Source organism: Pogoniulus pusillus, chromosome 2 (assembly GCF_015220805.1).
Source record: "Pogoniulus pusillus isolate bPogPus1 chromosome 2, bPogPus1.pri, whole genome shotgun sequence".
Lineage (NCBI taxonomy): Eukaryota > Metazoa > Chordata > Aves > Piciformes > Lybiidae > Pogoniulus > Pogoniulus pusillus.
Window position 1 is genome coordinate 13,843,067 of NC_087265.1, and position 17,267 is coordinate 13,860,333.

The following is a 17,267-nucleotide window of genomic DNA, read 5'->3' on the forward strand; positions in this document are numbered from 1 at the left end:
TTAGATTACCAGTTTATTGACAAGACAGCATTTCCAGCTGTGTGTAAGATCACCCATTTATTCATCAGCCACCTGCTTTTTGTTTAGACTGTGTTTTGGAATCACAGCTCTTCTGCATGGCCTTCTGCTCTCCAGTCTAACTGTACAGCAAAATGGTATTTGTGATGAGATATTTTTATCAAGTTCATTTCCTAAGGTCAGGAGGTGGCACAGTACATAGCCAATTTCTTACACAGTGCTTCCAAGGCAGTACTGGGAAACATAACTTTAAAGACCCTGCTTCCCAGAAATCAGAGGTCTAATCACTGCACACCATTAAAGGAACCTTTATTTCTGCCTCATGTAGCATAAGGTGCCTCCCATATGGACTGGTAAAATCAGCTTGTACAGTTAAAGCAAGTGTTTTTCAGGATGGCACCTGTCTTAGTGCACATATAACCTGAATGAGTGGCCTAAATGAAACCTGAGGCTCCCATCTGATTACCATCTGCAAAGATCACAAAAGACACCAGCAGAGCTGCTAAGGCTGATGGAAAGGAAACACAATTTTAGTCTCCAATTAGGACTGATTCACAATAGAAAAGTAATGGAAGAAAAAAATCTGCATTGTTGCACTAGCAAAGGGCTTTGACCTCTAGAACTGTCGACTCACAGCAGACTGAGATAGAAGAGACTTATTAAATCATTCCAGCCAGGGATGTTGTTGGTACTTTGCCAAGAAAGAACAGTACCATAAGCCTACTTTTCTTGTACCTAATCTTTCCCTAGCATAAAATTAACATGCTAATGAATAGGAATGGTTGGAAACTACTTTAGAATGTAAAAGATATTTGAAAATACAGAACACAAAAGTCTCCATCTGCTGTTACCGAGGGTATGCTTTTTCCATGTAATATACATTGTGTAAGTGCATAGTAGACAAAATGCACACAGGAAGCCCACTTGGAGATCTCTATGGGAAGAAATTTCCATTCCTAGTGTGACACTAGGTGTGAGATGGCTGCAGACATATTTTCCAAAAGAGAAGAGAAGAATTAGGTAGAGAGGAGTGTCAGCAGAGAGTCCAGCAGAGAGCTAGGAGGATGATTAGGGGACTGGAGGGCATGGCTTATGAGGAGAGGCTGAGGGACCTGGGGCTTTTTAGTCTGGAGAAAAGAAGACTTAGAGGGGATTTGATAAATGTTTATAAGTATCTGAAGGCTGGCCAGGAGAGGGGGGACAGGCTCTGCTCACTTGCTCCCTGGGATAGAACAAGGAGCAACGGGTGTAAGTTGCAGCACAAGAGGTTCTGCCTCAACACAAGGGGGAACTTCTTTACTGTAAGGGTCACAGAGCACTGGAATAGGCTTCCCAGAGAAGTTTTGGAATCTCCTTCTCTGGAGACTTTCAAGGCCTGCCTGGATGTGTTCCTCTGTGTTAGATAGCATTGTCCTGCTCCGCCAGGGAGGTTGGACTCGATGATCTTCTTGGGTCCCTTCCAACCCCTAACATCCTATGATCCTGTGACACTATGCTTGCCCATGGAACTGCTCAACACCATACAATAGCACTTCCAAACACAGCATTCCTTCTTGACCTGAAACAAAGCATTTTGCTCTCTGTGTCGCAGAATCATTAAACCCACTTAGCATGCTCAAAGGAATGCCAACCTGCAGAGAAAATGTGAATGTTCCAAAACACCACAGTCCCATGCATGGGTACAGGGGGGATTTCAAAATGCTGTAAAGATCCTGAGAAGGATACCATTATCTCCATAATGATGCTGCCTTGGTATCCTTAGTAACTTTATTCCTTAAATGTATATATCTAATAACTGTTTGGATATTAGATCCTGGTTTAGGATTATGGATGGAAGAACAGTTGAATTATGCCAACAGTGGTTTTTAATACAAACTAAATTTCAAAAAGTAATATTTATTTGATCCTCAATGGCAGAATTGTTTGAATTGCCAGATGCTCAAATAACTTAATTAACAATCAAATTTAACTCATTCTTCCACTAAAAGACTAAGTGTTAATATCGCTACATGGATAGTAGAGATTGCCAATTGTTGTATTCCCATTGGAACCAGGGTGATAGAAGAGAGCTACATCATGTGAACATCACATACACACTTGACTAATGTGCAGTAAAGGCACATGAAAGCAGACTGAATTTGGCTGGAGGTGGACTGCTTCTGCAGTTTTTAGACAGAGATGCAATTATTCTGCAAAGCCAATGCTCTACTACAATTTGTATTCAATGCCTTTCCCCAAAAGGACTATTCAGCAAAGATGTCCCTTGTAAAGACCACATTGAGCAGGTTCTTCCTTTCTCACCTGCTCTAGAGTAGGACAATGTGGAAGAGGTGTAGGATATTTCCCTGAATGCAATTGCAGGACAAGGAAAAAACATTTTGGTGATTAAGCTTTTTGATGAAGTACCACAAAGGAACTTCCTAAATTATTACATTGCTGGAAAATTCTCCAGAGACTGAGGTTTCTACCAGACATAAAATAAAGCCCAGTGTACGTAGGCAGGGAAGCCAATGTTCCCCTGTTAATAGTATCAAAGTACACTGTGGCACTCGTTGCAGACCAGATAATATATGCCAAGCCAAATGCATGCTTGAATTACACTGTCCTGCCTTTCCTTGGGGAGTAGGAGAGATTATAATATTAGTTCTCTTATTTATGATTTTATTTTGTGTTAAAGTATCTCTCTCGCACTCTGTTTACATTTTCTTAATCAAAGTAGCCAACAGCTTCACACCACAGAGCTACACTTATGCATTACTGCACAGAGCATTACAGGATCCGCCGGGAACTCTGCAGTAGTGCCAGGATCCACAAGGAAAACAAAATACCACAGACTGACTTGGTTAGAAGAACCTTGTGGAAAATGAGAAGAAAGCGCTGATGAGATTTACAACTGTCTACCAAAATTAGATACCAATTCCTTTTGCAAACAGGAGGGAACTGAACATCCTCACCTCTCAGACCAATTTTGCCTATCCCAATCCATACTTTCCATGACACAAGAGAATCAATCTGCTCAATACCATATGTTAGCAAGAATTGGTTATTCTTCCGTTTCAATAGTCTCCCACTACCAGAGAGAAGCATGCACATTTATGAGCACTGGAACTGCCAAATCCTTGGTAGTTGTTTGCACATTGATTCTCCAATGCTTAATAACAAATTTGCCTCTTATGTAATCTGGAGATATCTCCCTTAACTCCACTCCCTAAGAAAGGTTAAGTTCAGACCACCTTTCCCTCTCTGTGGACTCTTAACTTGTTTTTTTTTCCTTAATGCAGCCATCTACTCTCATTACATTTGTAGGAATTTAATATTCTTGAAAGTCTTCTCTGATGGATTTGTTTTAATCAGTGAGTGACTGACAGGGTGATTATATAAGCTTTTTATCATTTGGAGACTAGGCTAAAAATACATTCCAGAAAACACATCTTCAGTCCTACTCAAGCTGTGCCCTGGGGAATCCAGATGTTGGAACAGCATCCATAACATCTACATCCATCAATTAGGATAAGGACAAGGCAATCTAGACTGAGACAACCCTAGTTCTGTGTCTCCCATTATTTGCTCTATATTGGCACACACAGTAAAGGTCTAGTCCATTCTGCATGGGAATTTAGAAGAGCTTTCCATTGACATTCACACACCTTTGACAATATTCCCATTACAAAGCAGGCTGCAAAGCACAGAAGTTGTTCTCCTGCTTCTAATGACATCCACTCAGAGGATGGCACGAGACACATCCAAACTACAGTAAGTTCTAAGAGTGAAAAGGATGTAGCACATACTGGAGTTACTGATGAGGAACACAAGCATCCATGCTGGAATGAGAAAAAACCGTTTTACAGTCTCTGCAAAAGCCATAGGAACAGGATCATCAAAAAGCTGGGACTGGCCGAACCGCTGCAGATTCTGCTGACAGCTACTGACAGCTTCAGGAGGCAACCACACTCAGCCAGTGCCAGCTCTGCTGCCAGCCCACTGCTCCCACAAAAGGTCTCTGTTTGCTAATTTTAGCTCTTCTGAATTGCTGCTTACATTAGAGCAAACCTGCCCTGCCTTCTCTACAGAAATCTCCATGTTGCTGCTGTGTGGACCTCTCAGATCTGATTGTTAAAAGGCCATGAGAAGCATGTAACAGTCTAAAATCAGCACTAGAAGGGAAAAGGCCAGAGAAGGCATCACAGCCAAAGTGTGTTGCAGAGACGTAGTTGAGCTCAGTGATCCTAGAGGTCTTTTCCAACCCAAACAATTCTATGATTCTCTGAGTCACAAACCACTTGTCAGAGAGCCACTGAGCAAAGATGGTGCTCTGCATAAAAGGTATAGCAGGCTGCCATGCCCACCAGCTCCCCATCAGGGAAGGAGTGCAGGATATATCCTAGTTTACAAGTTTCTGCCTTTTCTCCTTCTTCCAGGCAGCAAATGCTGTTACAATCAACATGTAAAAACCATTTAGCAAGGAGGAACAATACTGATCTAATCCCCAGATCGAGGCCTTGGATGGAGCTCAAAAAGTAAGAGTGCAGCAGCACAGCTCTATGTGATGCAGCTCAGGGGATGGGATCAGGCCTCAGACCCCAGACCTCACCAGCACCATTGGGTGTCACTCAGCTGTGCTGGCTCCTGTACCCTAGCAGTGGTGGTGTGCAAGATGAGGGTGGTTTGGTTTGATTTTTGCTCCAGATCTGCAGAAATCTGAGCAGATTCATTCTCAGACCGAACACCCTATTGGAAATGCAGTCATACACTACCCACATCACCAACAGAAATACAGTGATACAGGGAACAGCTGCACAGGGCATACACCCATGCTGTGTGGAAGAGATTAGCAGCCCCTAGCCCAAACTGAGCAGTGTTTGAAGTTTCTTGAGAAGACAGTGGGGTTTTCTCAGTGCCTTGGCAAGGGTCAGATCCCTCAGTATGCCTCTTCTGACATCACTTGATGGAGTCACCATCCTTACAGGAGGCTACTGCTGCCTGGTTAGCCTCTCTTGACCATGCCTTTGGTGGGAAGCACTGCCACAGGTGCTCCTACCTCCACTCAGAGGGTTGTGGAGAAGGACTCCACTCACTGCTGTCCTTCTGGCTGCTCTGAACTTGCAGCCTGAATGCACTCTCTGGAGTTTGGAGAAACAGCCTGCAACTGGGGAGGTAGGGTTGGAGCAAAAAAATATCCAAACCAGTAAAATCAAAAGGTATTGGGACCTCAACTGGTTAGAGACACTAATTTTGCTGCCTGGGAAGAGCACAAAGTAAAACAATGATCTTTGTTGCATCAGATGTGTCCCCTCATTGAGCCCTATCCACTGACTGCTGGAGAAACTATGACTGAGCTGGGAAAGCAGCACAGTGCCAAGAAAAGGAACTTCTCTTCCATACTTGTGCATTTGCTTTGTATGTTAAACTGGGCCTGTAGTGCTACCTCTGTGACACTAAATCTTCAAATGAGCAACCTGCTGGAGAATCTTTTTGTTGGAGATGTTAGATGACCAAGAAAGAACTCAATATGACTTTGAAATCTCAGCATGAGTCTGCATGGTTGGCAGCAAGAGAAAACTGGATCCACTACTCTACTGAAAGGAACAATTGTCTTGGAAATAATTCAGACACAATAAAATGAGGGATTCCTTCTCATTAACTGTTTTCAGTTGCAGATTTATAGTCTAAAACTAAGCAGACACTGAGTGTTGACTAGAATACTTTAAAAATACAGTGGCAACTTGAAATCTTAGTCTCTCTGCACGGGGCAATCAGTAATGCCAAATATTTATAGGGTGATAATTAATACACAATAGAATGGAGCAAGCTACTACTAAGAATGAAGAAACATTGATTAACTTAATGTGAAAAATCAGTAACAGGTCTTCAGGTCCTCCAAAATGCTGCAAATATTTTTCAATACAACACAAACAACTTACAAAGGGATTTGCAAAAGATTTTCTGTATCCTTGAAGGAATTCAGTCTTGAAATCACATCAACCTTGACTTTATTTGAGTCCTCAAACTCACATTCTGCAACAAGACAACCAAATTTCCATGAGTTTGTCTCAATATTAACAGGTTGCTCTCATTTGCCTCTGTTTCACAACAGAGATATCAGACTTCTGCTAGACCAAACAGAAGACACTGATGATCATGTACAGAAGTGATAGGCAGAGCCCATCTTGCCCTGCCTTTTGTTAGCCTTTAGAAAAGAAAGGCTGTGTGAGTTGTGCAGTTCACAGTACATTAACTACTAAGCTCTGTATCAGGCTATTTGTGGTGTTTGTCACAAAACCAGGCTGAAAACACTTGCGCTCTTATCCAGCTGGAAGTCAGAGCTCAGCAACTAACCAAGCTGGAGCCAGTCTGACAGTGCTTTCAGCATCTAAGGAGGACAGAAGAACAGAGGACACTTGCTTTAGGCCCACAGCTCTGCAAGACCAGTCCTTACGCTCTCCAGGAAAACAGTGAAGGTCAATGAAAGCAGCAGTAAATTGGAAACTGACATGGAAAGCCCTCATTTACCCTGAGTTGGGACTCATTTTTAAACAATAATAATATAAGGACTAAAACTAAGAGACCATGGGAAACAAAAATCTTACATCCATTAAAAAACCCCCATAGACCTATACAAACCTGTGTCACAAGCTAGAAAGGCTGTTGTTTTCATCCCTCTGCTGCCACTCAGGAGTAACAATACATGGGTCACTCCTGGATGTGAGAGATGGAGATGCTGCAGAAGCCTGCCTCATTTCTTCAATCTATGATTTCCATGTTCCATTGGCCATGTACACTGAGACCAAACTGCTTCCATTAGCTCAGTCTTGTACACTGGATTATAATCATGTAACTTTTACTTTCCATCTCTTCCACCTAAGCAACCCCCAACGCCTTCTGTATTTCTCTCATAACTTCTTGTTGCCATCTCTGCATTTCTAGCAAGCCCACATTTTCTAGCAGTTTCTGGAAAACAGGAGCTTGAAGCTGTAGACAATGAGTGCAGAATTTTCAAATCAGTTATAGCCACTGTCCACTTATCTAGGAATAAAATTTGTCAGCAGTTTATTACCACAGCTGGAAGGAAATCAGAGATGTTCTTTTGCAGATCAGATCTCCAACAAGAGTTGAATATGTAACTTGGTCCTAGAATCATAGAATCAACCAGGTTGGAAGAGACCTCCAAGATCATCCAGGCCAACCTAGCACCCAGCCCTAGCCAGTCAACTAGACCATGGCACTAAGTGCCTCATCCAGGCTTTCCTTGAACACCTCCAGGGATGGTGAGTCTACCACCTCCCTGGGCAGCCCATTCCAATGCCAGTCACTCTCTCTGGCAACAACTTCCTCCTAACATCCAGCCTATACCTCCCCTGGCTCAACTTGAGACTGTGTCCCCTTGTTCTGTTGCTGGCTGTCTGGGAGAAGAGACCAACCCCCTCCTGGCTACAATATCCCTTCAGGTAGCTGTAGACAGCAATGAGGTCCCCCCTGAGCCTCCTCTTCTCCAGGCTAAACAACCCCAGCTCCCTCAGCCTCTCCCCATAGGGTTTGTATTCCAGGCCCCTCACCAGCCTTGTTGTCTTGATGTGGTCAGTACAATGACACAGGAAGCAAATCAGAGTGACGCAGACAGAAGCCACCACCCATTTCTACAGAAGTCCCCCAAACCCTAACAAATGACACTAACATCACAAACCAATACCACATGCACTGGAGGCTGGATTTGAACTGGCTTTGGAGTGGTAAATGGCCCTAACAATAGCATCTATATCACTTACATATTTGCCTAAGCTTCTTCCTTATATTTATATAAATAACAAATTGTATCTGAAGAAATGACTGAAGTTCTGTTAAGCCTCATTAGCTTCCTGCCACCTTTTTACTGTGGTACTTTGCTACAAGTGCATTGTGGAAAAGTTAACCTACAGACAGCACCAGATATTTGGTTGCTAAAATTAGTGTAAAGTCCAAGTTGTTATTTTGAAAATACATGGTAATACTTTTGTAGATCTACGATAGACTTCTCTAAAGCTTCTATTGTGCTAGGATCATCTAACAGAAAGAAGAGCTCTAGGGTTTCATTCCTATCAATCATCAAAATGAGTTTCACACTACTCCCAGTCAGAGGAGCTAATATACACAGAACCACAGGTCAGCAGAGGGCTTAATACAAACCCCAGAGGGGGTGAATATTGCTACATCTTGCCATACCTCTAATTTTATAAAGCTCTAATCACTGAACTAATTATTAGAGGCACTTAAGCTGTTTCACTGCTCCTAGCATCTTTCATCAAACTCAGGCAGCTCTGAGGAGCTGTTCAAACACCGAGGTCTGTCCCCTGGAAACATTCTGCTGCCGTTATGAGCCCTGGATGTTTCCCAGAACTAGGAAGTATTTGAGCAGGTTTTGAAACAGAGAACAGAAAAAAAAGGTAGATGTCTTTAAAAATAAAGGCCTCTGAGGCATCTTGGGTTTCCCTCTCTGCAGCGAGCACAGAAGACTGCTTATCTTGGCTCCAAAACAGATTGATGTGTTCAGCCAGAAGATTCACTATAGCTGACAGAGGACATTTCCTTCACCATATTGCTTCACCGTATGAGGAGATAACTCAGGCTAATAATATTCTGTCTGCTTTTTATCCTCCTATAGCCGACACATAACTTAATTCTTAATTCCAAAGGGCTTGCAGAGGAGATTGGCCTGGTGCTAGCTTCATTTACACATGTATAAATCAAAACTCAGTCTACTGGACTGGAATCGATGGCACTGCACTGGTGGTAAAAAGTAAAGTCCTCCATGAGGGCAGAAAATCTTGGTGAGCTCCCCCAGTCATAAACACCCTCTTATCCTAGATTCTGTCACACCCACACATTCCTAAACATTGCATCCCACTTAAATGTGCATGTAAACAGGAGCTATCTTGTTTCACAAGAAATACAGCCTATCTAGAAAGCATTAGTGCAAATGTAAACCAAATGGAAAGTGGCAGAGGGGTAGAAACTTGGCATCCATAGTAATTATCTTTGCTTCTAATAAATAGTGCCTTCTCTTTTTAGCAACTAATTATAAAGGAACTGTTTGGAGAAAAGGAGCTTGTGATGTGCCTGAAAGAACCAGTGAACAGCAGCAAACCACAAACACATTTGTCAACAGTGTCAGACACCCACTGGCAACCTCCTTCTAGTACCCAAGACTGCAGGCTCAGGCTTGTCAATCTTCCAGGAACCCTATGACACCCCAGGTACTATGGGTTGCAAGCTTACAATTTTGGAATAAGAACAAACTGTATTTCTGGATCTGAAGTCCTAATCCCCAAGCACAGAGGAAACCCTGGGCTCACGCTGCATGAAGGCTCTCACTATTCTGCTGCAACTCAAACACACACTGCTGCTTACAGAAAACCCCCATTATTATTCTGGTTTAGAAGAAGGAACTGCAGAAAGCTGATTCAGAAACTTTGAAAACTGCTAGCAAGACCCTGGGTTCACTTACCCTAATCTATCATCATATTTCCTCACCAATCTCATAAATGCTCAAAGCTTCTGGCAATGTGCCTCATCTGCCCCCTCCATTAAGATATAAAACTAGGGTTAAGTGACAGAGAGTATCAATGTGGATAGCAATCTGTCTCACCCAGAAACCACTGCAGCAGGAATAAAGGAAGAATTATTAGACTGGTGTCAATATGACAAATTACAGGCTCTCTTTTTGCCTAAAAATGAATTTCTAGTTTTTCAGATAGCACAGAAAACTCTCTTCCTTTCATCACACTCAACATCAGAACAGTTTCTTCTGATGTCCTGCTCAGAGTCTCTACTAATGAAACTGTTTATTTTGGTGGATGCTTAATGCACTTTTTCATTACAGCACTCACTTTGGAATAAATATGAACTGGGAGCCAGTGATACGAATTCAAATTGTTCCTTCCATACATTTGTTTCTAAGAAGTAAGTTTGAGAGCTCTGCTGGTTGCCCTTGTTAATGTGGACAAAATGTTTAGGGAGAAAGAGTTCTCAGTGTCTTCTTACACCACATAGGTTACACAATCCCACATGCCAAACCCACAAAGTTTGTGGTCGTTTCCCTCCTACAGTACTGAGTTCACAGCTGTGCCACCAGGAAAAAAAAGAAGTAGTTGGAACTTAAAGAAGTAACCTCCTGATTCATCATTCCCTCTCCCTAACAAATAGGCACAGAGGCTTGCCTATAAAATTATGGGAGGTATTTAAGAGGAAATTAGATTACTTATTTTACTGCTAACAGGAATCCCTTGGAAGTATTCTACTCATGTCCAGCCTAAGCTTCTCTTACACTCCTGTTTCTTGTCCTAGCCCTGTGAACCCTCTCCTTTTGTAGCACCACAATATGTTCTCAAAGACATCTTCTGACTCCTCTGCTCTCTAGGCTAACCTTTCAAATCTTCTCTGAGAGGCCACTTTTTGTAGACCTCAGATGACTCCTGCTGCTCTCTGCTCCACAACTCTCAATGTGTAACAACCCAGACTGCAGACAGTACTCTGGCTAATGTCTCCACGGAACCAGCCCGCAAGAATCCGTGGGAAACTGGCGAAAGTGCTTCGTGAGTAGCCACTCCCCTGCTGCTGGGCACATTTTGTGGGAGGATATACCACAGAGGAAGGAACCTTCTCCGGTATAACTAGAGAGATGTCCTTCAAAGACTTCAGATACCAGGGTGGAACAAGGCTTTGCAGTACAGACCAGGAGGGGGAATGCTTTTATTAGTGTTGCTGGAGAGAAAAGCTGCTGCCCAATTTCTGCACCATTGCTGGACTAATTCAGATCAAGGCAATCAAAAGCAGCACCAAAGATTGAGCTAATCAATTCAGCTATGTGAAACTGAAGAATAGAAAGGATATATCTTGCTATTACAGCCACCTCCATGAGGGAAGAGCAATTAACAGAGAAGGATGTCAGGTTAGAAGGTAATTGTTGCTGTGCAACCTCAAGCAATGGCATATCTTCCTACTTGAGACTATGCAGAAAATTTGAAGATGTAAGGGAGCAGTTTCATTACTGCAACAGCTAGGAGGAGATTGTCCAGCCCTGGGACACGCAATCCCAGAGAGTGACCTATTGCTCTCCCAGCCTTGCAGCAGGTTTGTAATCTCTTTCACAATCTGTTTGAAAATAGTGATGTCTAGAGCAAAAAAGAGGAGAGGGTGGGGAGCAGTTCGGCTTATTAGTGAAACTTTAATGAGTCCAATGCAGAAAAAAATCCATCTCCAAAGAACTTGTGAAGTCCAAGAAATAAGCACTGCCAGATCTGGCACATGTAGCTGCATTTGCTCCTCACCCTCCACAGTTGAGTGACAATCCTCCACAGCTGAGTGACAAGTTTCCAAACAGCCCTCAGCTCTTTTCTTTATCAAATGGGAGGCCTTTGTTCCTTGTATGTTGCATGGTTAAAGAGTTGACATTATTTCTGAAGCCCCACCTCATGACTTCCAGAAGCAGCCAAGGCCTCACCCCTTCAGGTGCTGACTTCATATTCTTTGCAAAAATATGAGCCCTATTCAACAGGTCATAATCTGGGTTTAAAAAAGAAAGAGCTCCTGGATGGCACAGGTTGTGTTGCTGCAACCTTGAACATCCCTTCCCAGTCCATTGCTTGCCCTGGGATAACCTTCATCTCAATAACCAGTGCAGTGGTTATTGGGTAAGGATATTTGGCAAGCTTGAAAATAGGAAAAGGAAGCTGGACACAACTGTACATGGTCTCATACTCTCAGAGACATTAAACATTGGCTCAGAAACATCTCCTTGGGCATTAAGCCTATAAACTGTCTCCCAAAGCTTGCAAAGATAAATATGCATTGGCATCAGATCTTTCTTCCAGCTTCCCTGAGAAATAAATGGTGCCCTGGGACCTGCATGTTGGAGGAGGCACATGAGGACTGAAGTGGACTCTGCTGGTTTATGTGCAGAACCATTTGAAATGCCTTTTCTTTGAAAGCTTCCCCCTCAGTCCGCCCATGTTCCTTCCTGATCCTGGAGTATGCTGTGGAAAGTGCTGGAGCTGGAAGATTTGCCTCCTCACATGGGGCAGGCTCTCCTCCACAGAAGCTACAGTCCCTTACCCAAGCTCCCACAAGGTATTAAAAAGCAAGTGCAGACAGCAGGCTCCCTCCAGCTTGCTATCTGTAATTGCAGACCTCTGAGTACTTTTTCCCCCTTCCACTCCTCTTTGCAGAAGAGCTGTGCAGTAGCATGCGGAACAGAAGCTGCTCCTTGTTGCTGTCACAAGCATGAAGCTCAGGCTTGCTTGCACTGCCTGTGCTCTGGGCCCCCTGCATCGCCTGGTGTGCAATAAAACCCATCGGAGCACACACAGGAGGAGGAAGGGAACACTTTTGTTTCTGTGTCCCAAGAACTGAAGGTACAAACTGTTAATACTTAGTAATCTGCAACTGCCAAGAACAAGTTCCCCACCCACCCATCCACCCTCAGCTTTGAAGTGTTTTCTTTCTAGCTTTACCTTGGCACGCTGGCCAAATAAGTCACAAGTTTCCGAAGGTCTTCCTGCCTTATTCTGTCGTGATTGCTGCGGGCCGGGAAGGTCAAGACAGGACCACCTCGTTTATCACGGCCACCTGTGGAAAATAAAGGACTGTTAGAAAATCAGGCAGGAAGCACATGTCAAAAAAAACTATGTGCACTGAATTGATAAACATAAATTACAGCACATTCGAGAGCCTGTGCGCTCTTGGTAGCATTGAGGCTTGGCTAATCTCAGAAGAAATGCTTGCATTTGCTGGAGCTCCAAAGGGGGGAAATGAAAATAATAAGAATAAAAAAAGCCCCAGCACAGAAGCAAAAATTGCTTCAAGCATTTCTTTTGCCTTTCACCTAATCCCATCAAATCTAATGTAACCACCAATGCGAATGAAAGCCTACTGTGAGGATAGTTTTAAACTGGTCAGCACCAAGAAAGTGAAAGCATTTTTCACTCAGTGTGTTGTATCCTTCACTGCCGGATAGTTTGCAACATCCCACCAGTTAGAAGTGGTGTTTCCCAGTACTGTTTATCACAGTATCACAGTATCATCAGGATTGGAAGAGACCTCACAGATCATCAAGTCCAACCCTTTACCACAGAGATCAAGGCTAGACCATGGCACCAAGTGCCACGTCCAATCCTGCCTTGAACAGCCCCAGGGACGGCGACTCCACCACCTCCCTGGGCAGCCCATTCCAGTGCCCAATGACTCTCTCAGTGAAGAACTTTCTCCTCACCTCAAGCCGAAATTTCCCCTGGCACAGCCTGAGGCTGTGTCCTCTCGTTCTGGTGCTGGCCACCTGAGAGAAGAGAGCAACCTCCCCCTGCCCACAACCACCCCTCAGGTAGTTGTAGACAGCAATGAGGTCACCCCTGAGCCTTCTCTTCTCCAGGCTAAACAATCCCAGCTCCCTCAGCCTCTCCTCGTAGGGCTGTGCTCAAGGCCTCTCACCAGCCTCGTCGCCCTTCTCTGGACACGCTCAAGCATCTCGATGTCTTATGCAGTAAGACATTCTAATCCACCTGGCAATTCATCAGAAATTGAAATTTTGATTAGAAGCTCATGCCTTCTATGCCTGCTATTTACAAAGCATTGCTAGCAATTAGAATAATCTTTGGTTTGTGTTGGGCTTTTTTTTTCCCTTGTGCAGCTTTCCTGTCTTAAAATGCACATCTCTTAAACTGCCAGTGTCTGGCACTTTGGTGTGTGTTTTGGTGGACAAACCAGAAACCAAACACACATGTACCTAGAAGGCATAAGACTTCCAACTGACCCTGCTTACAGAAGGAAGGTGTCACTTGTAGAGCCAGGGCCCATCGGGCAATGTACCCCATGTCCATTTTATTCTGAGACTCTTCAGTTAATGCCACAAAGGGTACAACCTCACCTTCTAACTGTGTTACAGCTCATCAGCACTGAAATTCCCATAGTCATTGGTGGCTGCTATTCAGCTCTCCACTGGAGCCAGATTGTGCCTATTTTGCCACGGGATACAAATGGAGAGGCAAACAAGAGAGGCCATCTTCATTTTGAGCCTTCGTGCAGCCAGGGGTACATAAGGAGTGCAAAAACTCTCCTGCCTAATCTCCACTGAAATCTGTGCCTGATGTTTGCCTTTGGCTTCGTAACTTAAATGTGAGGAAGGTCCACGGGAATTTGATGCCACCTTGGCTCATTCATGCCTCTTCCACATTTGCTCTGGCCAGCCTGATCTAGGGTAGGGTGTCCCTGCCCATGGCAGGGGGGTTGGAACTAGATGATCCTTGTGTTCCCCTCCAACCCTGACTGATTCTATGAGAATGGGGGTGTGACATAACAAGGATGCAATTTACACAAATATAAGTCCATTTCTATTTCCAGACCTGTATACATGTATAGGTATTATAAAAAAATCCTCATTTGAAGCACATTCTTTTTTTGATGAGATTATTTCATGCCCTGTAACAATGCCAAAACCATTATATCATACATGGTGTGTCCAACAGAAAAGCAGTCCTACAGAATGGCAAACCAATGTAGTAACTAAAGCTGGAGGGAAATATTTTTCCACCACAGGAAGCTTTTCAAGGTTTTGAAAAGTTTCCCATCATATCAAGATGCAACCAAAGCTTTCAAAAGCTTCCAGATAGTCACTGGAGCAGAGACCTAAATCTGAGTTTCATTCCAGAAGAACATACTACCTGCTACTCAGTCAGGCTCCCTCTCCTCCATTTCCAATTATTTAAATATTTGTACCAAGTGGAAAAGCACTAAGAGAGGAGATGAGGAGACATCTGAGCCCACAGTTAGAGTCCTCTCCCAGGTTATGAAACACTCAGCAAGGACCGTGAGCTTCCTGCAGCCCAGCAGCACTGCTCCCTCTGATGCTGTTCATTCAGTTCAGCTTCGTAAACCAAAACTTGCATTAGTGGCCTGGGATCCCTTTCCCACCTACAGTTAGACCAAAGTGAGCTCTGGAAAAGCCAAAAAAAAAAAAAAAAAAAAAAAAAAAAAAAAAAGCTAAATTCTAGTGAGCTGAAAAAGTTAAATTAGAAAATGGTTGACCCTTTTATTAACAGTAACCCAAGGACTTCAGCTACAGAAAAAGAAACACTGTCCAGAACGTTACTGACTTTTCTTTGCTTCAGGATAAAAATTATCCCTCAAGAGTTCATCTGAACTGTCCTCAGAGGAGCAGGATAAATACAGCTCAAGCTTGGAGTCAGAAGCTATGAGGACAGACCAGAGAAAATGGGTTAGTTCTTGGAAGGAGATTACATGATGACCCATTTGAAGGTTTCTGGTTGGTGCCAAGTGCCTGAACCAATTCCAGCTAGTCCTATGACACAGAGAACAAGGAGCAAAACTCAAGCAACGTGGGCTTTGGGAACAAATGTTTCTCATTTGTGGTAAAAATACCACTCTCTGCTTTGAGCAGTAGGGCAAAATTAAGGTTGCAAGTTGTGCTAGTTTGAAGCAGGCTAGAATGTTTTGGTGAGAGGAACTAGATCATAGGCTGTGAAAGGAAAACAATGGTGATGTCTACTCCCCTCAGAGTCTTGCTGAACACGAAATATAAACATTAGATAACTCTCTTGCCATTTTGTGGCACTTTCTGGCTGGGCACTGACTGAGCTGCATCTTCCTAACCTCACCTGCCACTCACCTTTGCTTCTTAACCTCTTGGCTGAACCTCTGTTCTTCTTTAGGACTGGGGTAAGGTTGAGAGGGGCAGGGGGAAGGTGCAGGGGTGGTTGGGAGCCCCTCCTGGGGACTCAGGTTTCTGGGAGGGGAGTTGTGTTTCTGTATTACTTTTATCTTGTATATTTCTGTCTATTGTGCTAGCTGTAAATAAATAGCTTCACTTATATTCCCAGAGCCAGCTGAGACTAGGCTGAGTACCTTCTAAAGTGGGGGGGGGGGGGGGGCGGAGTACACCCAAACCATCACACAAGTGCGGCACACAGATTAGAATCCTCCACTCGTTTCCAAGCTATTTATGAGCAATCCCTAACTTCTATGAATGTCTGCACAATTTACACCTTTATGGAGAGCCTATATGAAGAAACATCAGGCTTCTTCCAGAACGAACCACACCATGTTTAATTCACTGTAAGAGTTGCAGAGTTCAGTAACTGGTCTACTGTCTTCAATTCTCATCATATGTAGCCTTTCCGTTGCACTTTATAACCTCAAATATCATCTTTTCTAGGCAGACTAAATGGAATATTACCACCACTGAACCTCAGACACCTTGTATGTCTATACTAGGACCCTCATCTTCCCTAATGGAGTCTCCAGACAGATGACAGCAACCACTGAAAGAGAAAAAAATATTTTGGCATTGGCTATGTAAGGATTGAACACCTTTCCTCATCTTTATTATCCCCTTTTATTCTCAGAGGAATAGTGAGGTATAGAAAGGCAAAGATCCCAGAGCCAGTAACTTGAAGAACTAGGAGAAGGAATGAAGTTTTCTGACTCAGTCTTCTGCATTAGAGCTCCATAGTGCTTAGGCTGAAACTCAGCAACTGAAACCCTCATAGAAACCCTGCCTGTGCTTGCTTGCAATGTGCTCAAGGAGGCTAATCTTGCCACTTGTCAGCCACAATCTCAACACCAATTTTACATGCAGCCTCTTTAGAGAACTATACTGTTTCAAAAGAAAATAAAATATGGAAGGAAGAGTTTCATTGCTCTAGTCAATATGTCCCATCTCCTGCCTCCCACTGGGCTGACAGATACGGGATGCAATAATCAAACATGTCATTAGATTGGCTAACCACAGCTATCAAATGCTAAAACAAACAGCTGATAGTTTCTAATTGTTTTTCAAGGTGGTTTTTCATGGGCTTTGTTCTGATTTAGAGTTGCCAACAGATGGTCTAGTTATTAGTGCTCTGGAAAAAGGAGTCAGGAAAACACATGTTCTTCAGGGCGCAAGGTACACTGAGAACAAATACTTAGCCATGTATGTCTTGCATCCCTCCTACAAAATCCTTTGTTGATGGCCCTGCCTGCCACTGGCTTGCTTGCTGTTTCTTCCAGTTTCCCTCTCTTCTAGTCTATACAGAAACCACTGCTAAATTCAGCATTTGTTCCCAGAATTAGGATTACATCATTTTTCCTCCACAAATTATAGAGGAGATGGTGCAGTGTTGGCACAAGACATTGTGATGCATACCACATTAAAAGAAAACATTAAAGAAACCTCAAAAAACCTTCACAGAAGCAAACAGCAGTCAAGTGACTTCCTGATAACCACT

At 43.4% G+C, this 17,267-nt stretch overlaps 1 protein-coding gene across 14 annotated transcripts in view; it reads right to left on the reverse strand.

The window, feature by feature from the left end:
• Positions 1-17,267, reverse strand: part of KALRN (kalirin RhoGEF kinase) — a 651,147-nt gene that overhangs the window by 421,271 nt on the left and 212,609 nt on the right. For all 14 annotated transcript variants that reach the window (XM_064156794.1, XM_064156788.1, XM_064156780.1 and 11 more), the window contains exon 4: positions 12,501-12,615. In XM_064156794.1, the coding sequence (XP_064012864.1) occupies positions 12,501-12,615 (115 nt within the window). The remainder of the gene's footprint in view (positions 1-12,500; positions 12,616-17,267) is intronic.